The sequence below is a fragment of the Arachis stenosperma genome, chromosome 4, assembly GCF_014773155.1.
Source record: "Arachis stenosperma cultivar V10309 chromosome 4, arast.V10309.gnm1.PFL2, whole genome shotgun sequence".
In the NCBI taxonomy this organism is placed as follows: domain Eukaryota; kingdom Viridiplantae; phylum Streptophyta; class Magnoliopsida; order Fabales; family Fabaceae; genus Arachis; species Arachis stenosperma.
In genome coordinates, this window is record NC_080380.1 from 4349804 (window position 1) to 4366664 (window position 16861).

At 29.1% G+C, this 16861-nt stretch overlaps 1 protein-coding gene across 2 annotated transcripts; it reads left to right on the top strand.

Annotated features, from left to right (window-relative positions):
- Positions 1-10487: 10487 nt before the first annotated feature.
- Positions 10488-16196, top strand: LOC130974149 (squamosa promoter-binding-like protein 7). Of its 2 annotated transcripts, none has more exons than XM_057898903.1 (10): positions 10488-11148; positions 11681-11853; positions 12014-12240; positions 12334-12408; positions 12512-12619; positions 12973-13087; positions 13415-13550; positions 13971-14133; positions 14493-15059; positions 15598-16196. In XM_057898903.1, the coding sequence occupies exons 1-10, from the start codon at positions 10625-10627 to the stop codon at positions 15883-15885; spliced, it is 2376 nt and encodes a 791-aa protein (XP_057754886.1). In that variant the 5' UTR covers positions 10488-10624; the 3' UTR covers positions 15886-16196. The 2 variants fall into 2 exon arrangements, with proteins under 2 accessions (XP_057754886.1, XP_057754885.1); XM_057898902.1 differs by having other exon boundaries at positions 10489-11148; positions 11681-11859.
- Positions 16197-16861: the final 665 nt, after the last annotated feature.

A 16861-nucleotide genomic window follows, 5' to 3' on the forward strand; every position in this document is an offset into this window, starting at 1 on the left:
CAGTTACATGCACAATAGAAAGTGAAAGTGATTTGTATTTCTGAAAATATGTGGATGAATAAAAGAGTGGAAGTACAATGAAACGAAGGTGATAGGAAATCTATTTCACCTTCAAAATGGCATTGGAGTTTGTTTATGATATTGTCTAGGAATGAGAAGTGATGACTTTATATTGTTTCAGTATTGATTCTAGTGACGAGTGTAGATTTTTACTTTGTGCGTTGGTGCGAGTTGTCTCTGTTTTTTTTATTGGACCACACGCACTCAAAATCACATTTAGGATAAATTCATCCATATAAATTATAAACAGAAAATGATGGTGAATAGCTAGATACAGTTAGTGAATTTAATTTTAATACATTAACAAATTATATTGTATGACTTTCTCTTATATTGAATATATTTGAGTACACTCTTTATCATATTAACTCTAGATTTTTCTGGCGTGAATTTTGTTTAATTTATTTTACACAATTACTCTATTTATTTTTTTATATTAATCATATCTGCTCATTATAAATAGAAGTACCAAGATTTCAATAAGGAGATACCTAGCATGTGATATTGAACTATTGATATATCCCTTTCTTATTTATGATATGTTGTTATATGAGTTTGGTCACAGTCATTATACTTGGCACAGTAAATTATAAAATACATACATGGAGACCAATGAATTACCCTAGAAGTAATAACCCATTCTTCCATCACATGCACTTATAATTACCACCTATAATTATATTATGTCTATTCTATTTTTTTCATATTTTTTTTATTAAGAATTAATAATAAGATGTATTTATTTTGACTATGTATTTTATTAAAAGAATGATATATATTTTTATAAAAACACCTATTATATTAAGTAAAATTCTAATAAAAATAAGTTTTTTTTTAAATTGAATTGTATAAAAATGTTGAAAATGACAAAAATAAAAAATTAAATTGATGTTCAGATTATTCCAAAATTTAAGATTTGAAGAACTAATAAATTGAATTGTTCATTAAATCAGATGTGATATTGACAAAACATTAGTATAAGACATTTAAACAGAGACAACAATGCAAAATACACGATAATGAGACAATATCCTATATTCATCTAACAATCTAATTATTATTTTTTTGTTGGGATTCATTTTAACTTTTTTTTTCTAAAGAAAAAAAATATTGTAATTAAAAAAATTTATTTAATTTTCACATAAAAATTTTATTTTAAATTGAGATGTACTAATGTTATTTTATTTTTCTCATAAAATATTAATTTAATAATATTATCAAATTTATTATTTTATCTAAAATTTTCAATTTTCAATTTTTATATATTTTTCTTCTTTCTCCTAAGTGAACAACACCAACGAATTCCTTTGGTGAATCTCCTTAAATCTATCCATATCCATAGAGAATCAAAGAAAGCAACTCTAAAAATAAAATACATTTAAAGAGTGAGTTTACAATTTTTTTTATGGCAATTTTTTAGGTTATTTAAAGAGCGAGTTTACTTTAAAACTTCAAATTTTATTTTTTGATACAAATTTTTTAAATTAACATGTGCAAAATTATTTTTTTAAAAGAATTTTACTAACAATAACATCTATTAAATTACTTAAAATAAAAAGTGTTTACATTTTTTCTTTAATAGATACGCTATAAAAATATTAAAAACATCTTTTTTTTATATTGACATTTTGTCTTCAATAGCTAAATCATGTAGAGAAATTAGACGATATAAACGTAACGTTATCTAGCACGAGTACAGTCGTTAATGGGAAACAACTTGTTAGGAATGATCTTATTCAAGTGAAATGAGTTTGACGCAATTGACTAGCACGAGAAATTTCTTTCTACTTAGTTTTTTTTTTCAAAAAGAATAGTTAAATCATTCAAAAATATTTAGTGTGAAGTTAGCCGTAAAAATTGGTATTAGCGTTAACAAAGAGAATGGCAGAAATCATAAACAAGACTATAAAGGCAGGAAGACTGATGAAGGAAATCAATTTTTGTAATGCACTTATATCTAGATAACTAAGTCAAACAACTCAGTTAACACTTTAACTTCAATTTGTTTTTTACATAAAATATTTTGCAATAAAAAGTTGGTTAGCTATTTAAATAAAAAAAAAACTTAAATGGTTTCAGATAAGGTAATATTTGTAAAATTTAACTCAAATCACATCGAAACACGACCTTTTCTTGGAAGTCTAAATACATTCAATTTGGCCACTGTCATTTAATAAGAGAGTAAGAAAAATCTTTTACATGCAACCAGATTAAGATCCGCTTTCTGTCGTTGATTGTCTTGTTTTCTTCTCTTAGCTTCTCCATTGATGATATACAGCTAGCGGATAGTGAAGGACCAACAAAACAACAGTGTTCTTCAAAATCTATAGCAGCTAGTTATAACTTATAGGGATGTTCTTCAATACCTGTTGCAACTAGTTATATTGATGATTTAAACAAACATATTATAGATGATAACATTTCTGCATGCGACCTTTAGATTTAAGTAATTTCAAAAAGATGAATTTTGTTCTGAATTAGAGTCTCTGTAATAAAGTTAAAATTGAAAAAAAAAGAAATATACAGTAGCAATATATAAAAGATATAACTATTTATATTTAAATAATATAAATGCTTTAGGTATTTGTTGTATTAAAAACATAAAAAATATTTTTCAATAATTTTTTAAAAATATTTTTTTATAGTACTCCTAAAATGTACTTTTTAAATACATGTTAACAAGATCCATATATAGAGTTAGGAGTAATTTGTACTTTTGATGCAGAAAATAATTTTTACTTATATATTATATTTTTTATTTATACAAAAAGAGCTAAGCTTGTAAGATGGAATAACTTACAGAGATGCATGCAACAATTTATTATTTATAGATTTTTTATTTTCACTTAAAGAGGAATTTAAAATAAATAATGCCAAATATCACGTTTTATCTTAGATGATTGAAATTATAGAATTTGGCTTGCTGTTGGTGTTTAAATTTAGAAAGATATATAAAATTAATATTTAATTAAATAATATTCATTAATTTTTGATTAAATAATTATTTTTTTAGTTCTTATTTTTTTTAAAAGTTTAAAATTTATGATTATATTTAGAATTCAAAAGTTTAAAAAAATAATTTTAAAAATAAGTATTATTAATTGAAAAATAATTAATTTTTAATTAAATTCTTTAAATTTTATATAACGGTTTATGATTTGAGTGTTTTTAGAGTTAACCAACTTGTTTTTAATGTGATTTGCTTATAAATTTTAAAAAGTAAGTGTCATTGTAATTTCTTAGAACATATATTTAAAATATATTTTTTAAAAAAAATAGACTACAAATCTTTAGTTTTGACGTACTGTTTTACTCAAATTTTTGTTCCATTGTTAACAACAAATAAATCAATAATTTTTTAGTTTTATATCACAATCTTAATTCAAGGAGCGTAAACGACTTTTTTTTGTGTGTGTCTCAAGGTCTCAATTGTAGTTTCAAAAGTAAAATTAAAGATAAAAAAAACATATATGATATCAGAGGTAAAATAAAATGCAGAAATTAAAAGAGAAAAAGAGAAGAAGATGAAGAAGAATAAATAAAAAGTAAAGATTTTTTATTAAAAATAGAAAATAAAGTATAAATTTGAGTTCAGACTTCATAGGAATTACTTAAGATTCCCAGTTTTACTCTGTAATGCAGAATTGAGAGCGTTTTGGATAAATTCGAAAAGGAGATATAAATTGAAGTTGATTTGCAAATCCAACATTAAATCCCAATCTTTTTTGAATTTGTTCAATCACTTGATTGACATCTTGTTCCCGATATTATTTTGCCTAAGTCTTTTTAACATATTATGAGCATTCTGACCATGTCTAGAAATATGAACATCATAATTAGAAATAACATCATTTTGGTTGACATTATCGAATCTTAAACCATAGTTGTCATTTTCTTCTAAGTTTACCACCATAACAATTCTATTAACTTGCATATTTAACTGTTCAATTCTAATATTTGTATTTTCTAAGAAAAGACTCAAAACAGTCACCATTTGTTGAATTGACATGTTCACTAGATCATGGTAGCTTTCACCTATCTGTTGCCTAATGTTTGCTAAAGATCCGACAGTTTGACTAGATTGATTAACAGGCATTGCTCTTAACATGTCAGGAAACATAGGCCTAGAATTTTCTACTCTAGTAGTAGTAGGTGTAGTAGGATTATATGTGCTGTTATTTCTTAAATTAATGGCAAGTGGCAAGTTGTGTTGTGATATATGTGAACTTGACACCCCGAAAACTAGTACATTTGACATGACATGCGAATTTTGGTAAGGAAGATTTTTAAATATTGAGTAAAGAGGTATAGGCAATCCTTGTGTCACCATGGAGGGGACATACCCCGGTGATAACCCATAAGGCGACCACCCCACAGTATTTATGTGAGTTGCATTTAACCTTAGATGGGCATGGCTAACGCCATCATGCCTCACTAACGGCAAGGTAGGCTTTGCGTTTGAAATCACAGGAGAATTTCCGCACTCATTTCCTCTAGTCTCTTCACTAGAAAAAGAAGAAGATGATGTTGAGCTGATTTTTTATTTAGTCTCTGGAAACACAATCTTACCATTATATAACCACGTGCAATTCAAAGCTCCTGATTTTTCTTTTTTTTTGACAAACTATGATGTCAATTTATTTTACTCAAATTTTGTTAATGTTTAAAAGAAAATGTGGGTATTTCAATGTCGCAATTGTATTGTCAATAAGAATTAAAAAGAATTAAAAGTAACAAATAAACAAAGAAATATAAGGTGTCGGAGGCAAAATAAATTGCAGAAATTAAAACAAACGAAAAATTAAAGAGAAGATGAAGAAAGAAATATAAACGTAAAAAGAAGAATAAGTAAAAGTAAAAAAATTTTATTAATAAAAACAGATAAAAACAAATTACAAGTGTTTAAGTTTAGAGAAATTATTTAAAATTCTCAATTTTACTCTATAATACCAAAGAACATGTACTATCAATTTATTTTCCCTCGTTACAATTAGAACTCAACTTTCTTTATAGTTTTCAAACAAAACTTTAATATTCAATATTCTTATGAGACTAATTAAAAATATTATAAAAAATTATTAAAAAGTTATTTAAAAAATAATTATTTTATAGTTTTTATATTAAATATATGAAATACTTTTTTAAAACTTATTATTGTCTTCTAAACAAATAGAATTAGAATACTTTTTAATTAATTCTTGAAATAAAATTTCTAAGGTTTAAATGAAATTAGTCTTTTCATGTCATAATAGTTGTTACAAAATAAAATAAATAAAAATAATATTAGAAAATTATGTAAATATATAGAATTGTCCTTGTTTTTTTCAATTAATTGAATAAGTATTTAATTTATTATCTTTCTTAAAATTACTTAGTATGAGTAAAAATTAATTAAAAAAACTTAAAATAGAACAAATATTTTAAAACTTTAATAAATAATATACATGAAACACCCACTGTAGAAAGAGACCTAGCGGAGTGATGTTTTTGTTTGTTTTCTCTCGAAAAAGTTTTGGAACATGGAAAACATATTTATGAAGATGCTAATAAAAAAAGATTGGATCCAAATTGTAAGTAAAATACTACCATAGATTAGGGTCCACTGAGCTGTTTTCAAAATGTCAAGCCCAATTCAATCTGGGCTCACTGTTGGGCTAACAAGATTGCTTAAATTTGGATTATGAGCTTAATCAACAAGAGCTGATTGTGGTTGGAAAAGGTCTTTAGTGTGTCCATCTGTGACCAAAATATGATTAGTATTATCTGAACTATGAAAATTTCTTAGATGATTTAAGTAAGAATTTAACTAATTTGTATCTTAAAGAGTACAATATTAAAAATTTTAAACGTTTTTATGTATTTAATAAATTAAAATTATAAGAAAATTATATTTTCAAAACTTTAGTAAAATATTTTATTTATCAAAAATGCTATTCATACACTAAAATAATCACTAAAATTATCCACCAATGTATTTGTATATAAATACATATATAGTTTAATTTATTTTTAATGTGTATTTATATTCCAACATATATTTTATACCGTCCAACTACGCATCCAAGTATTTTTGGTAAACATGTCCAACTAAATTGGTCCAAACTCAACAAAAACCATTTTCATCACACCAGAGTGTACACACGTGCATTTTAATAACGCAAAACATATCCTTCTTCACCTTCGTCCTCACGTTCTTTCTTTCATCGCATTCTTCTTTCTTCTTCATCGCTTTCCTCCTTCTTCGTATTCGCATTCCTTTTTCTTCTTTTTTCGCGTTATTCCTTCTTCTTCTTCGCATTCCTCCTTCTTCTTCACGTTCCTTCTTTTTTGTGTGTGTTTTCTCTTAATCGTCATTCTTTTATTGCTGCTATTGTTGCTGCGTTTTTCTTTTTCTTCTTTTAATTGAGGTTTATTTGGATCCATAAATGAATTCGATGCGTTTTTATTGATGATTGAGTCTTATTGACTGTTTGTTCAAAATTAATCTAATTTCGATTCATTTGTGAATTGATTGAGATTCATTTGATGCTGCTGATAAGTATTGACCAAATTTTTTATTCCTTAAGTAATTTCGGTTTATTTCTTAGTTTAATTGAGGTTCATTTGGATTAACAAATAAATTGTATGTGTTTTTGTTGATAATTGAGTCTTTTTGACTGCTTGTTCAAAATTGAACTAATTTCGGTTTATTTGTGTATTAATTGAGGTTCATCTGGTGCTGTTGATAAGTATTGACCAAATTTTTTATTCCGTAAATAATTTTAGTTTATTTGAAGTTCATTTGGATCCAAAATTAAATTTGATGTGTTTGTGTTAAATAAATTCTAGCATAGAAGGAGGAAAAGATTGTGATAAGACAATCTAGAACTTCACAAAATAGCCAACACACACGAATGAAGAAGCTTTGAACATGCAAAAGTAGAGGAAAAGAGACTCTTTAATATTGCAGAATAAAGGAGTCACTAGTTAGAATTTGTAAGAAAAAGAGAAAAAATTTAGAATTTCATAAAATGAGTAAGGATAAAATGGTCCCAAAAAAATTATTTAGATCTGTTTCCATCACTTAGTATTCGTGTCTCATCATTTTCTTGAAACATAAATTACATATATGTTATATATATTTGTAGGTAAACGTGTCTGTTTTTAGGGATGAGTACGGATTGGTTTGGTTCGGGTTTAATGTGAAACTTGAACTAAACCGATCAAAATGTAATTGGTTCAGTTTGGTTTAGATTTGTATTTTTTTTGTGCATGTATCCGAACCAAACCAAATCAATTAAGAATGGATTGGTTCGATTCGGGTAATTGGGTACTCGATGACTTTAAAATTCATAAAAAAAACTAAAATTTTATTTTAAAAATTCAACAAGTATAATAAATATGTAATATCAATAGAAATAATTCAAACATGTTAAACATCAAATACTTTAAAAACTAAACTCATTAAAATTCAAACATATTAATAGTGAATAATCTTTGTCTAATAAAAATACAAATTTTTTAATTAAACACAATTTTTTTTATTTAATTAATATATAATCGAATTTACGGATTAGTTTGAAATTCGCACTCTCAGAACGATACCCGAACCAATTACTAATAAAGACTATTGATTTAATTCAGATTAGACTGAATTATTCGTTGGTTCTAAAAAACTAATTTAATTAGTTCTATTCGAATTCGAACGAATAATTAAATATCCACCACCTGTGCTCACCCTTTATATTTTAAACAATAGATACCTCTCACTGTATCTATGTCTTAATATGACACGACACACACATCAAACAAACAGACTGTAATATAACAAAATTTTGAAGTAATTAATGTAAATGTTAACCAAAAGGGAGTAGCATCCACACCAGAGGATTAATCATTTTGAAGTAATTAATGTAAATGTTAACCAAAAGGGAGTAGTATCCACACCAGAGGATTAATCATTTTTGCATTAAGCAAAACTGGTATCTTCATCTGGTAATAACTTCTTTTTTTTTTTTCCAGCTGTAAAGGGGTTAATTCACTCCGATAGATATCAATCAAATTAAAGTTTAATTTGAACCATAAATGATAATTAGCAGGAGAGTGCAGAGGAGGCTATTCTCTATATAATCTATATTTTTAAATCTCAATAAAAAGAAAAGTATAATAAGGTAATATTCAAAAAATATTATTTTAGTCTTAATATTTGAAATAAATTTTAATTTCATTTTTAATATTTAAAATATTTTATTTTTAATTTTTTGTCTTATTTTAATGTCTTGACTAAAATAATTATAGTAATTTGAGAGTAAAAGTTATAAAAAAGTATAATAATAAAAAATTAATTAAAGAAAAAAAATACGAAACAAAATATTTAAAATAAAAATAAAAAATTTTAAACATTAAAAAACAAAATTAAGATTTAACTCAAATATTAAATCCAAAATATTATTTTATTCTTAATATATATTAGTGTCAAGAACTATTCTAAGTTGATTCAAGCATTAATAATAAGCACCTCCAATATAAATCATCTCTAAAGTGTAGTAGTAGATTGGGACAATTTGAGTGGCATCAAGAACTTGTCCAATTCTGACTTTGATTTGTGGTGTGTGAAGGAAGTTGCTTAGGAAACAAACAAGCAACAATAGGCCCTTAGTCCTTACACTTGCATTATTTGATTTATATGCAATCATAAGATGCCTTTGATAGCGATCCTTTGCTTTATTATATTTTCTTTAATTTCTTTGGTGGTAGGTTATTGTCAATGGGGTTCCTATATTACTTCAATCAATAAATTACAAAAGACTATGAATCTCTATATCATGTCATGTCAGACTTTTATCAAAGTTTAGGCATAATTATTATCAGATTAGTGATAATTATATAATTAAAATAATATTATATGGCATTTTGTTTGAAAAGAGTTTCACACTCTACTCTCAGGCTTAGCTTCTTTTACTTATTCAATTCAAAGCTATGACTTTTCCTTTTAAAAAATTTTATTTTATTTTATTTTTGGGTGAAAACTCAGATGCAGTTAACTTCACGTCAAGTTAATAACTAAAAATCGTTAAATGAAAATTTAGTCAAATTATTTAAAGCATTTAACAAGCTCTTAATTATAAATGCAGAATATCTTAATCTTAATATTGTATGTATATATATATTCCACGTGATGTATAGTATTATTAAATTTTCTTAAAATATTGCTAATGGATAGGAAGACAGTTTACATAAAATGGATTTAGACATTTTGAACTGTTTTAATTTTAATTTTAAAAACATGTTGGTAAACCGGAAGAAATTCACATGAGCCAAGTCATTTATTTAAAAATATTCTGAGTAAAAAATGTAAAATTTAATAATATATTATTTATTTTGTCATATATACAAAAATTTAAATAATATAATAAAACGGACAGATGATGATTAATTAATAAAAAGTAATATTTTTACATTGACAATAAAGAGTTACAATCTACCAAAAAACTTGCAAAATAATTAACATGATCGGAGTTTTTATATAAGATTTGATTATCATATATATCAATGTTAAGAGTGTTACTCTCATTGTAGATTAAAATCATTAAAACAGACGAGTTATTTATAAAAACAGTCTTCATATATTAATTAGGAAAAATAATACTATTCTAGACATGATTTTTTACAATTATATATTTATACGAATTTATAGGAAAAAAAAGACTGATATTATTTTTAAAATAGAAATGATAATATCTACTTTCTATTAATTAATATGTGACTATCAGTTTCATATTTTTATCTAAAGTGATCCAGAGTAATTCAACCCAATTTAAGAATAAATATTTTAGTATAGATATAATTTAGGTTTGGGTAACAAATACACTTATGAGTCATATAACTTTTAGTTTATTTAGTCAAAATTTATATTTAAATCTTCATCAGTGTTCTACCTGATTCCATATAATTTCTATGAACAATGAGAAAAACATCATATAAAATGGTCATAAGCTTTATTTTTAGTGTATTCAGAACTAAAATACAAATATTTATATTATATATAGATAATTGGAAAAGAGACAAATATTAAGAAAAACATTTTTTAACATAAAATGTGCTCCAATCATTTTTCTTCTTGAAAAATTAGAAAAAATGAGTAGGCAAATAAAGACAAAATATTTTTTTCGTATGAAATTTTTAATTACAAAATCAGTTTTTAAAAGTTTATTTTGTTAGATAAATTAACTATTAAATTGTTTTCTTATATGAAAAATCTAATCGAAAAATTTTAAAATGATTAAAGGAAAAAATAATTTGTCTAATTTTTTATTACAGTTTGACATAATTTATTTATTTAACAAAATAAAAAAATAAAAATTAATTAGAAAAAAAAAATACAAAATATTCCTTAGTAGTTAGTAGAGAAAAATATGGCTTGAAAATGTCGCCACTATGACCCCATTTTGTTGAGTTTGTGTTCGCAAGAGTCAAAACAAACCCAACCGCCGCCACCAACCGCCACCATCTATCTTACCTTCTCCGCGAACCAAAACCACTCCGTCACTCTTAACAATTCAATTAGGGTTCAGTTCCTTCATCAATGGAGCCCCTCCCTTCTCTCCCTCCCCCTCTAAACAACAACAACAACAACAACATGGACGATTCTTCTTCAATTTGGGATCTTACTTACCTTCTCGATTTCAACCTCGACGATTTACCCCTTGACCCTCACCAACCATCTCAACCGTTGGATTTCGATCCTCCAGCTGCCCCGGATCCACACAATATTCCTCCTCCTTCTCCTCTTCCCGCCAACGACAAGGTTCGGAAACGCGACCCGAGGCTCACGTGCTCCAACTTTCTCGCGGGCCGGGTTCCATGCGCGTGCCCCGAGCTCGATGCTCAGCTCGAGAACGAGGGTCTCCCCGGTAAGAAGCGCGTGCGCACCGCTTCTGCCGCGCGTGGCTCACCCCCGAAGGTTTGTTGCCAGGTTCCTGGCTGCGAGGTCGATATCACGGAGCTGAAGGGGTACCACCGGAGGCATAGGGTTTGCCTACGCTGTGCTAATGCTGCCACTGTTATGCTCGACGGCGAGGCCAAGAGATACTGTCAACAGTGTGGCAAGTAAGTTTTTTTTTTTAATTTTATTTTTAACTTTACCTCAAATTTTACGTTTGAATTTCCGGGACAGGTAAATTTCATGAGCAATTTTTAAGTGATAGAAATTCGAAGGGAGAATTCTGGAACACGTTACTTGAAGAAGCAATTCGAGTCATGATAAGCATAAGAAACGGTGCATTATATGGTCTAGCTCTAGCATATCTATAAAACATTTTTTTTTTTTTTTGCGTGGATTATGTCATAAATCATGCGAAATGGAGTAAAGAAGTTGCTTATGATAAACATATGTTATTTTCAGAAAGAATAGAAGCTTAGTATTCGTCAAATTCTCTATGATTTGCACCTTTGTGCAAAATTTTAAATATTAGAGTATGATTGTGAGCTAGGAAGTAGCAAATGTTGTGTAAGTAGTATCTGATGACTGATGGTGAGCTAGGTAGAGTATGTGACAAGATTTTGGGTTGTATTTGTTGGATACTTGTTGACATTGTAGATAGTAATTTAATGCTCTGATTGTGGGTCAATTGTTTGACAGGTTTCACGTGTTGTCGGATTTTGATGAAGGTAAACGTAGCTGTAGGAGAAAGTTAGAGCGCCATAACAATAGGAGGCGAAGAAAGCCAGCAGATTCAAGAGCTGAAGCTGCTCATGAACCTCTACCTGTTGCACAAAATGAGGATTCAAATAATGACGGGGAAACAGGAAAAGGTTTAGGTATTACTATGCCAATGGTTTTGTGACCTTTTCACACCACTTCCTTTTTTTCCACTATTTCATTAAATCCCGTGTCTATATGTTAGAAGAATGCTCATTGGCTGCTCATAATAATAATAATAGAATGCTTGTTGGCTGGGTTTGCATAATGCAGATTCTTCAAATTTGAGTTGTGAAATAAATGAAAAAGAAGTGTCACTGGATCTTGAAGATGAACCAGTTGCCAATCTGAACTCAGCTCCTGATATGCAGAATATTACAAATGACAGTGTTATGACTTTTCTTGCTTCTGGGGAAACACAAGTGAATAGTGGAAAAGATGCTTCCAACCTCTCTAACTCTCCTTCATATTGTGACAATAAGAGTGCCTATTCATCTTTGGTTGGTTGCCACACCTGTTTGTTGGTTGTCTTAATTATTACTTTGGTATAAGAAATTGTTTTTGTTGTTTGCTGATTGGAAGTTCATTTGTAGTGCCAAACAGGTCGGATTTCTTTCAAGCTTTATGATTGGAACCCTGCAGAATTTCCTAGAAGGCTACGCCACCAAGTATTTTAAGCTTTATTACTACAGTTTAGTATTTAAAAGTGTTAACCTAACATGCCATTTAAGTTTTCGTAACTGATTAACAAGCAGTTAAATGCATTTATAGATATTCCAATGGTTGGCGAGTATGCCTGTTGAGCTTGAGGGATATATCCGCCCAGGGTGTACCATCCTGACAATTTTTATCGCCATGCCAAAGAATATGTGGATAAATGTAAGAATTCAACTCGACGTTCATCATGTTATTTGTTCTAAGCTCATATTTTTAGTAGTTTGTAGACCAAATGCGTTGCTTTTTGTTACTGGTAAACTACTCCCATATTAAACTATATTGGTCTGTTTACTCATTCTTATGGTTGCTCTTCTTTTCCAAATTGAGTTGTTTCTGATCCTCACATGTACTCTAATTTGTTTAAGATATCTTTTCCCTTTTTTCTTTTGAAAAGAGGGCCTCATATCTCACATAGTTAACCTGACCAAGTCGGGGCAAGACTTGATTATTGTTGATGTGTTTGTGTTTCCTTACTTTTCCCCCCAGAATTTAATTTATTCTCTTTTATGCACCAGTTACAGGAAGATCCTATGTACTATGTGCGTGATCTTGTTGCTCCTGGAAAGTTCCTATCTGCAAGAGGCAATGCACTAATTTATCTGAATGATATGTTCTTCCGCATTATGAAAGGTTAGTCGTGATTCCATTGTTCAATCATCAGTTAAGAATCTTCAGTTAAATGCATATATGTTTGCATGCATATTTTTTGCATTATATGTGAGGTTAGATCAGAGTGTATTCAAGTTTATCTGGTTTAATTTATACTATGTTTTTTGTTTCATCTTGTGACAATATTAATGACTATGTTTGATGTGTATTCCATCTTTGCCAATAGAAGTAATGGATTTTCTATTTCTTTTGAGATGTAATGTTTAAGTGTTTTCTTAAAAAAAAATCAGATCTAATTTGTGAATCTTTAAATTTGTTTGAATTCATCAGCATATTTCATGGTTTCAGATGGAACTTCTGTGACAAAAGTCAAGGTAAATATGCAGGCACCAAGGCTTCACTATGTTCATCCCACATACTTTGAGGCTGGGAAACCTCTGGAGTTTGTTGCTTGCGGAAGTAACTTGATGCAGCCTAAGTTTCGGTATGTTAAAGTTACCTCGTCTAAACATACGTTGAAATAGTTTCTTACTGAATAATTCACACAATAGACATTATGCTTTTGTGTACTTAGCAATGTTGGGGTATGCACCAATGACAGAAGAGAGATGTGGAATTTTATGTTTGGTAGAGAGAGGTTGAAGTATCCTTTGTGCTCACCGAATGTAAAGCCTAAGTGATTTGTGTTTTGAGAAGAATTCAGGCATTGCATAACCTGAAATTGACTGTATACGTTGTCTTCATAGTGTTTATAATTGTTTGTTGTGGAGTGGTGGGGGCATGTGAAAGTGCTGTTTCAGCGTTGTTACTGTGGTTTTAATGTTTCATCTTTGTACTTGGTAGTTTATTTTCTTTTTCACTGCCCAATATCCTTCTGGTTTTAATGAGGTTGTCATCATGCCAGGCTTCTTGTATCTTTTTCTGGAAAGTATCTGAAGTGTGAATATTGTGTTCCATCTCCACATAACTGGACTGGGAACAATATGTCATGTGCTTTTGAGAATCAGTTATACAAGATATATGTCCCTCATACAGAGGAAACTCTCTTTGGGCCTGCATTTATTGAGGTGGGCATTCTCTTAATTTTGTGTTTCCTTTACTATGTGATGACGACGTGGATTTTTTTTTCCTGACCAGGATGCTTTTTGGCCGGTTGAATGTGATTTCTTTTCTTTCTGATTCACTAACTTGTGCCTTTTTATACAAACAAATTTGGTTGGATTATAATATTTCAACATTTGTGCATAAAAAACGTCAATATTCAATCATCTTAAGGAACATAGAATATTGTTTTTCGTGGTTACTGTTAAATACTTTAACAATGATACGGTTTACATCAATATACAATACGGAGGCACTTTCTTGAAAATGATGCTCTTTTATTCTTCGCCTTTTGTTATATCATATTTCTTTCTCCTTATTTTAGGTGGAGAATGAGTCTGGTTTATCAAACTTCATTCCTGTTCTCATTGGGGACAAAGAAATTTGCAGTGAGATGAGGACATTACAGCAAAGGTTAGATGAGTCTCTTCATTCTAAACAATTCCAGTCTACATCTGGTGGTTCTATCTGCAGCTTGTGTGAAGATTTTGCACATAGGCACACATCATCAGACTTGCTTGTAGATATAGCATGGTTGCTTAAGAACCCTACCTCAGAAAATTTTGAGAGAATGATGACGGCTTCACAAATTCAAAGATACTGTTACTTGTTGGACTTTCTTATATGCCATGATTCAATACTCATTTTGGAAAAAATATTACCAAAGTTGGTGATCTTTACAGAAGGCTTGAAATCAAATATTGTGATTAGTCGGACGAGTGATGTTGATGTGACACAATTACTGAATTGCATGCATCTTGCTAGAGATGTTATTAATCAGAATCATCAGAAAGGCAGAGGCATAGTTGTGCATTCTGAAACAGAAGGCTTTCGGATTGAAAAAACATGCACCCAAGACAGCTTGCCATCAGTTTCGAGAATAAAAAGTCAGGTTAGGATGACCCTTCTTTCTCCCCCTTGCTTCCTTTTTCTCTGATTTTGAAATATATACCGTGTCTTTTACATTAAAATGCTTTATATCTTTCTTTGGTCATTTTCGTACTCTATATAAGAGAAATGAAATACAATTGAGGAGTTTCCTGTTGGGATCAGCAGTAGACTTGATTTATTTAGTGGATACTCACTGTTTTGCGGTTCTACTGCAAAGATTAAGTGTATAATTTCTTTAATACTTAATCACAACTCCTGCTACGATCCCCTTGATGAATTATTGGTTGTTGAATAAATTAGTTCGATATATGGTTAATCAAAAGTGATGTGCTTGAATTTGTGTGTATCAAGCATTTCTTCTTGCATAATTACTGCATGACCTTGATTTGGGTTTAATTAGGAGCATGGTTTTCTAATATTGGCCTTTTCTTTCAAATGGTTTCATGAAGTAACTAATAAGGGACAGCTTCCATCTGATGCCTGCATAGTCTGAAGGATCTAATGAAACTGCAACTGACCTTAGGTTCCTTGTTTTGCAGGATGTTCTATCCAGAACGGATTCAAAGTGTGGAATAATGAGAAGCCCAACATCTAATGACAAAATTGATAGGATACCACTTTTGAAGAGGGAGATTATAATGAATATGGAAGAGTTGCCTAAACGATCCAGCCGGCGATATGTTGGTAGGGGATTCTTGAGCTCTCGACCGGCAATGTTTGTGATTGTTTCGGTTGCTGTTTGTCTTGCAGTATGTGTAGCCGTCCTTCACCGGGGGAGGGTTAGTGAGTTAGCTGTATCCATTAGAAGGTGCTTGTTTAACTCTTAGTAGATGTTGACAAGTTTTTGTACTTGCTCCTCTATTTGGTACATATTGTTGTAACACTAAATAACCAGGGTCCAGGGATGTTGATGTTATTACTTATTAGTGATGGAGTGGGTGGTTCATTAATGGAGGCAGGCTTAACTGGACCTGTTTCTGGTTTGTGCCATATTTGTCTGGTTGGCCCCCAATGGAACCATAAGGTATAAAATCTAACACAACTTCTAGGGGCTAGCTATTTTTAGGCAGCACTATACTTTGACCGAGTTTCCTTTTTCCCCCTTTTTGTTAGCTATAAAAGTAGTATTTTAATTCAACCACCTTAGGTATATTTATAAATATGTAGTGATGTGACTGATGTCACTTTACATGTTTGCAAAGCTATATAAAATTCATATGGCCTTCATGTGAGTGTGATAGATAGTTCGTTAAATATTAAATCTGAAAGTAATATTGTATTAGTAATTCAAACAAATACACGCATAAAACCCAAAAAAAAATCATTTGAATGCAAACATGTGAATTTTCTCTATAAATTCTCTAATCTATGGAAGAAGATTAAATATATTATACATTTTTGTAAGACCAAGCAATTTTACTTTTCTTTTTCTTAGAAAGGTGTCCTTTTCCCCCCTCATTTTTAACGTTTTAAGATTCACTAAAAGTTGAATATATATATATATATATATATATATATATATATATATATATATAGACAAATTTTTCAATTTACCCATATAAAAAATTTAGGGTCATCTATAAATATTTCTTATTATTAATTAATTTTTAGTTTTTTTATTTATTATATTTCATATGATAGTTTAATTTAGAATTTAGAATTTAAAGTTTAGAATTTAAATTTATGATTTAAGGTGTTTTATTTTTGTTTTTTTTAATAACATACTCCTTAATTTTTTCAAGAGGCTTGCTACACATATAAGTCTTTTTGACTTACAAGTTTTACAAGTTGCTACACATTAGA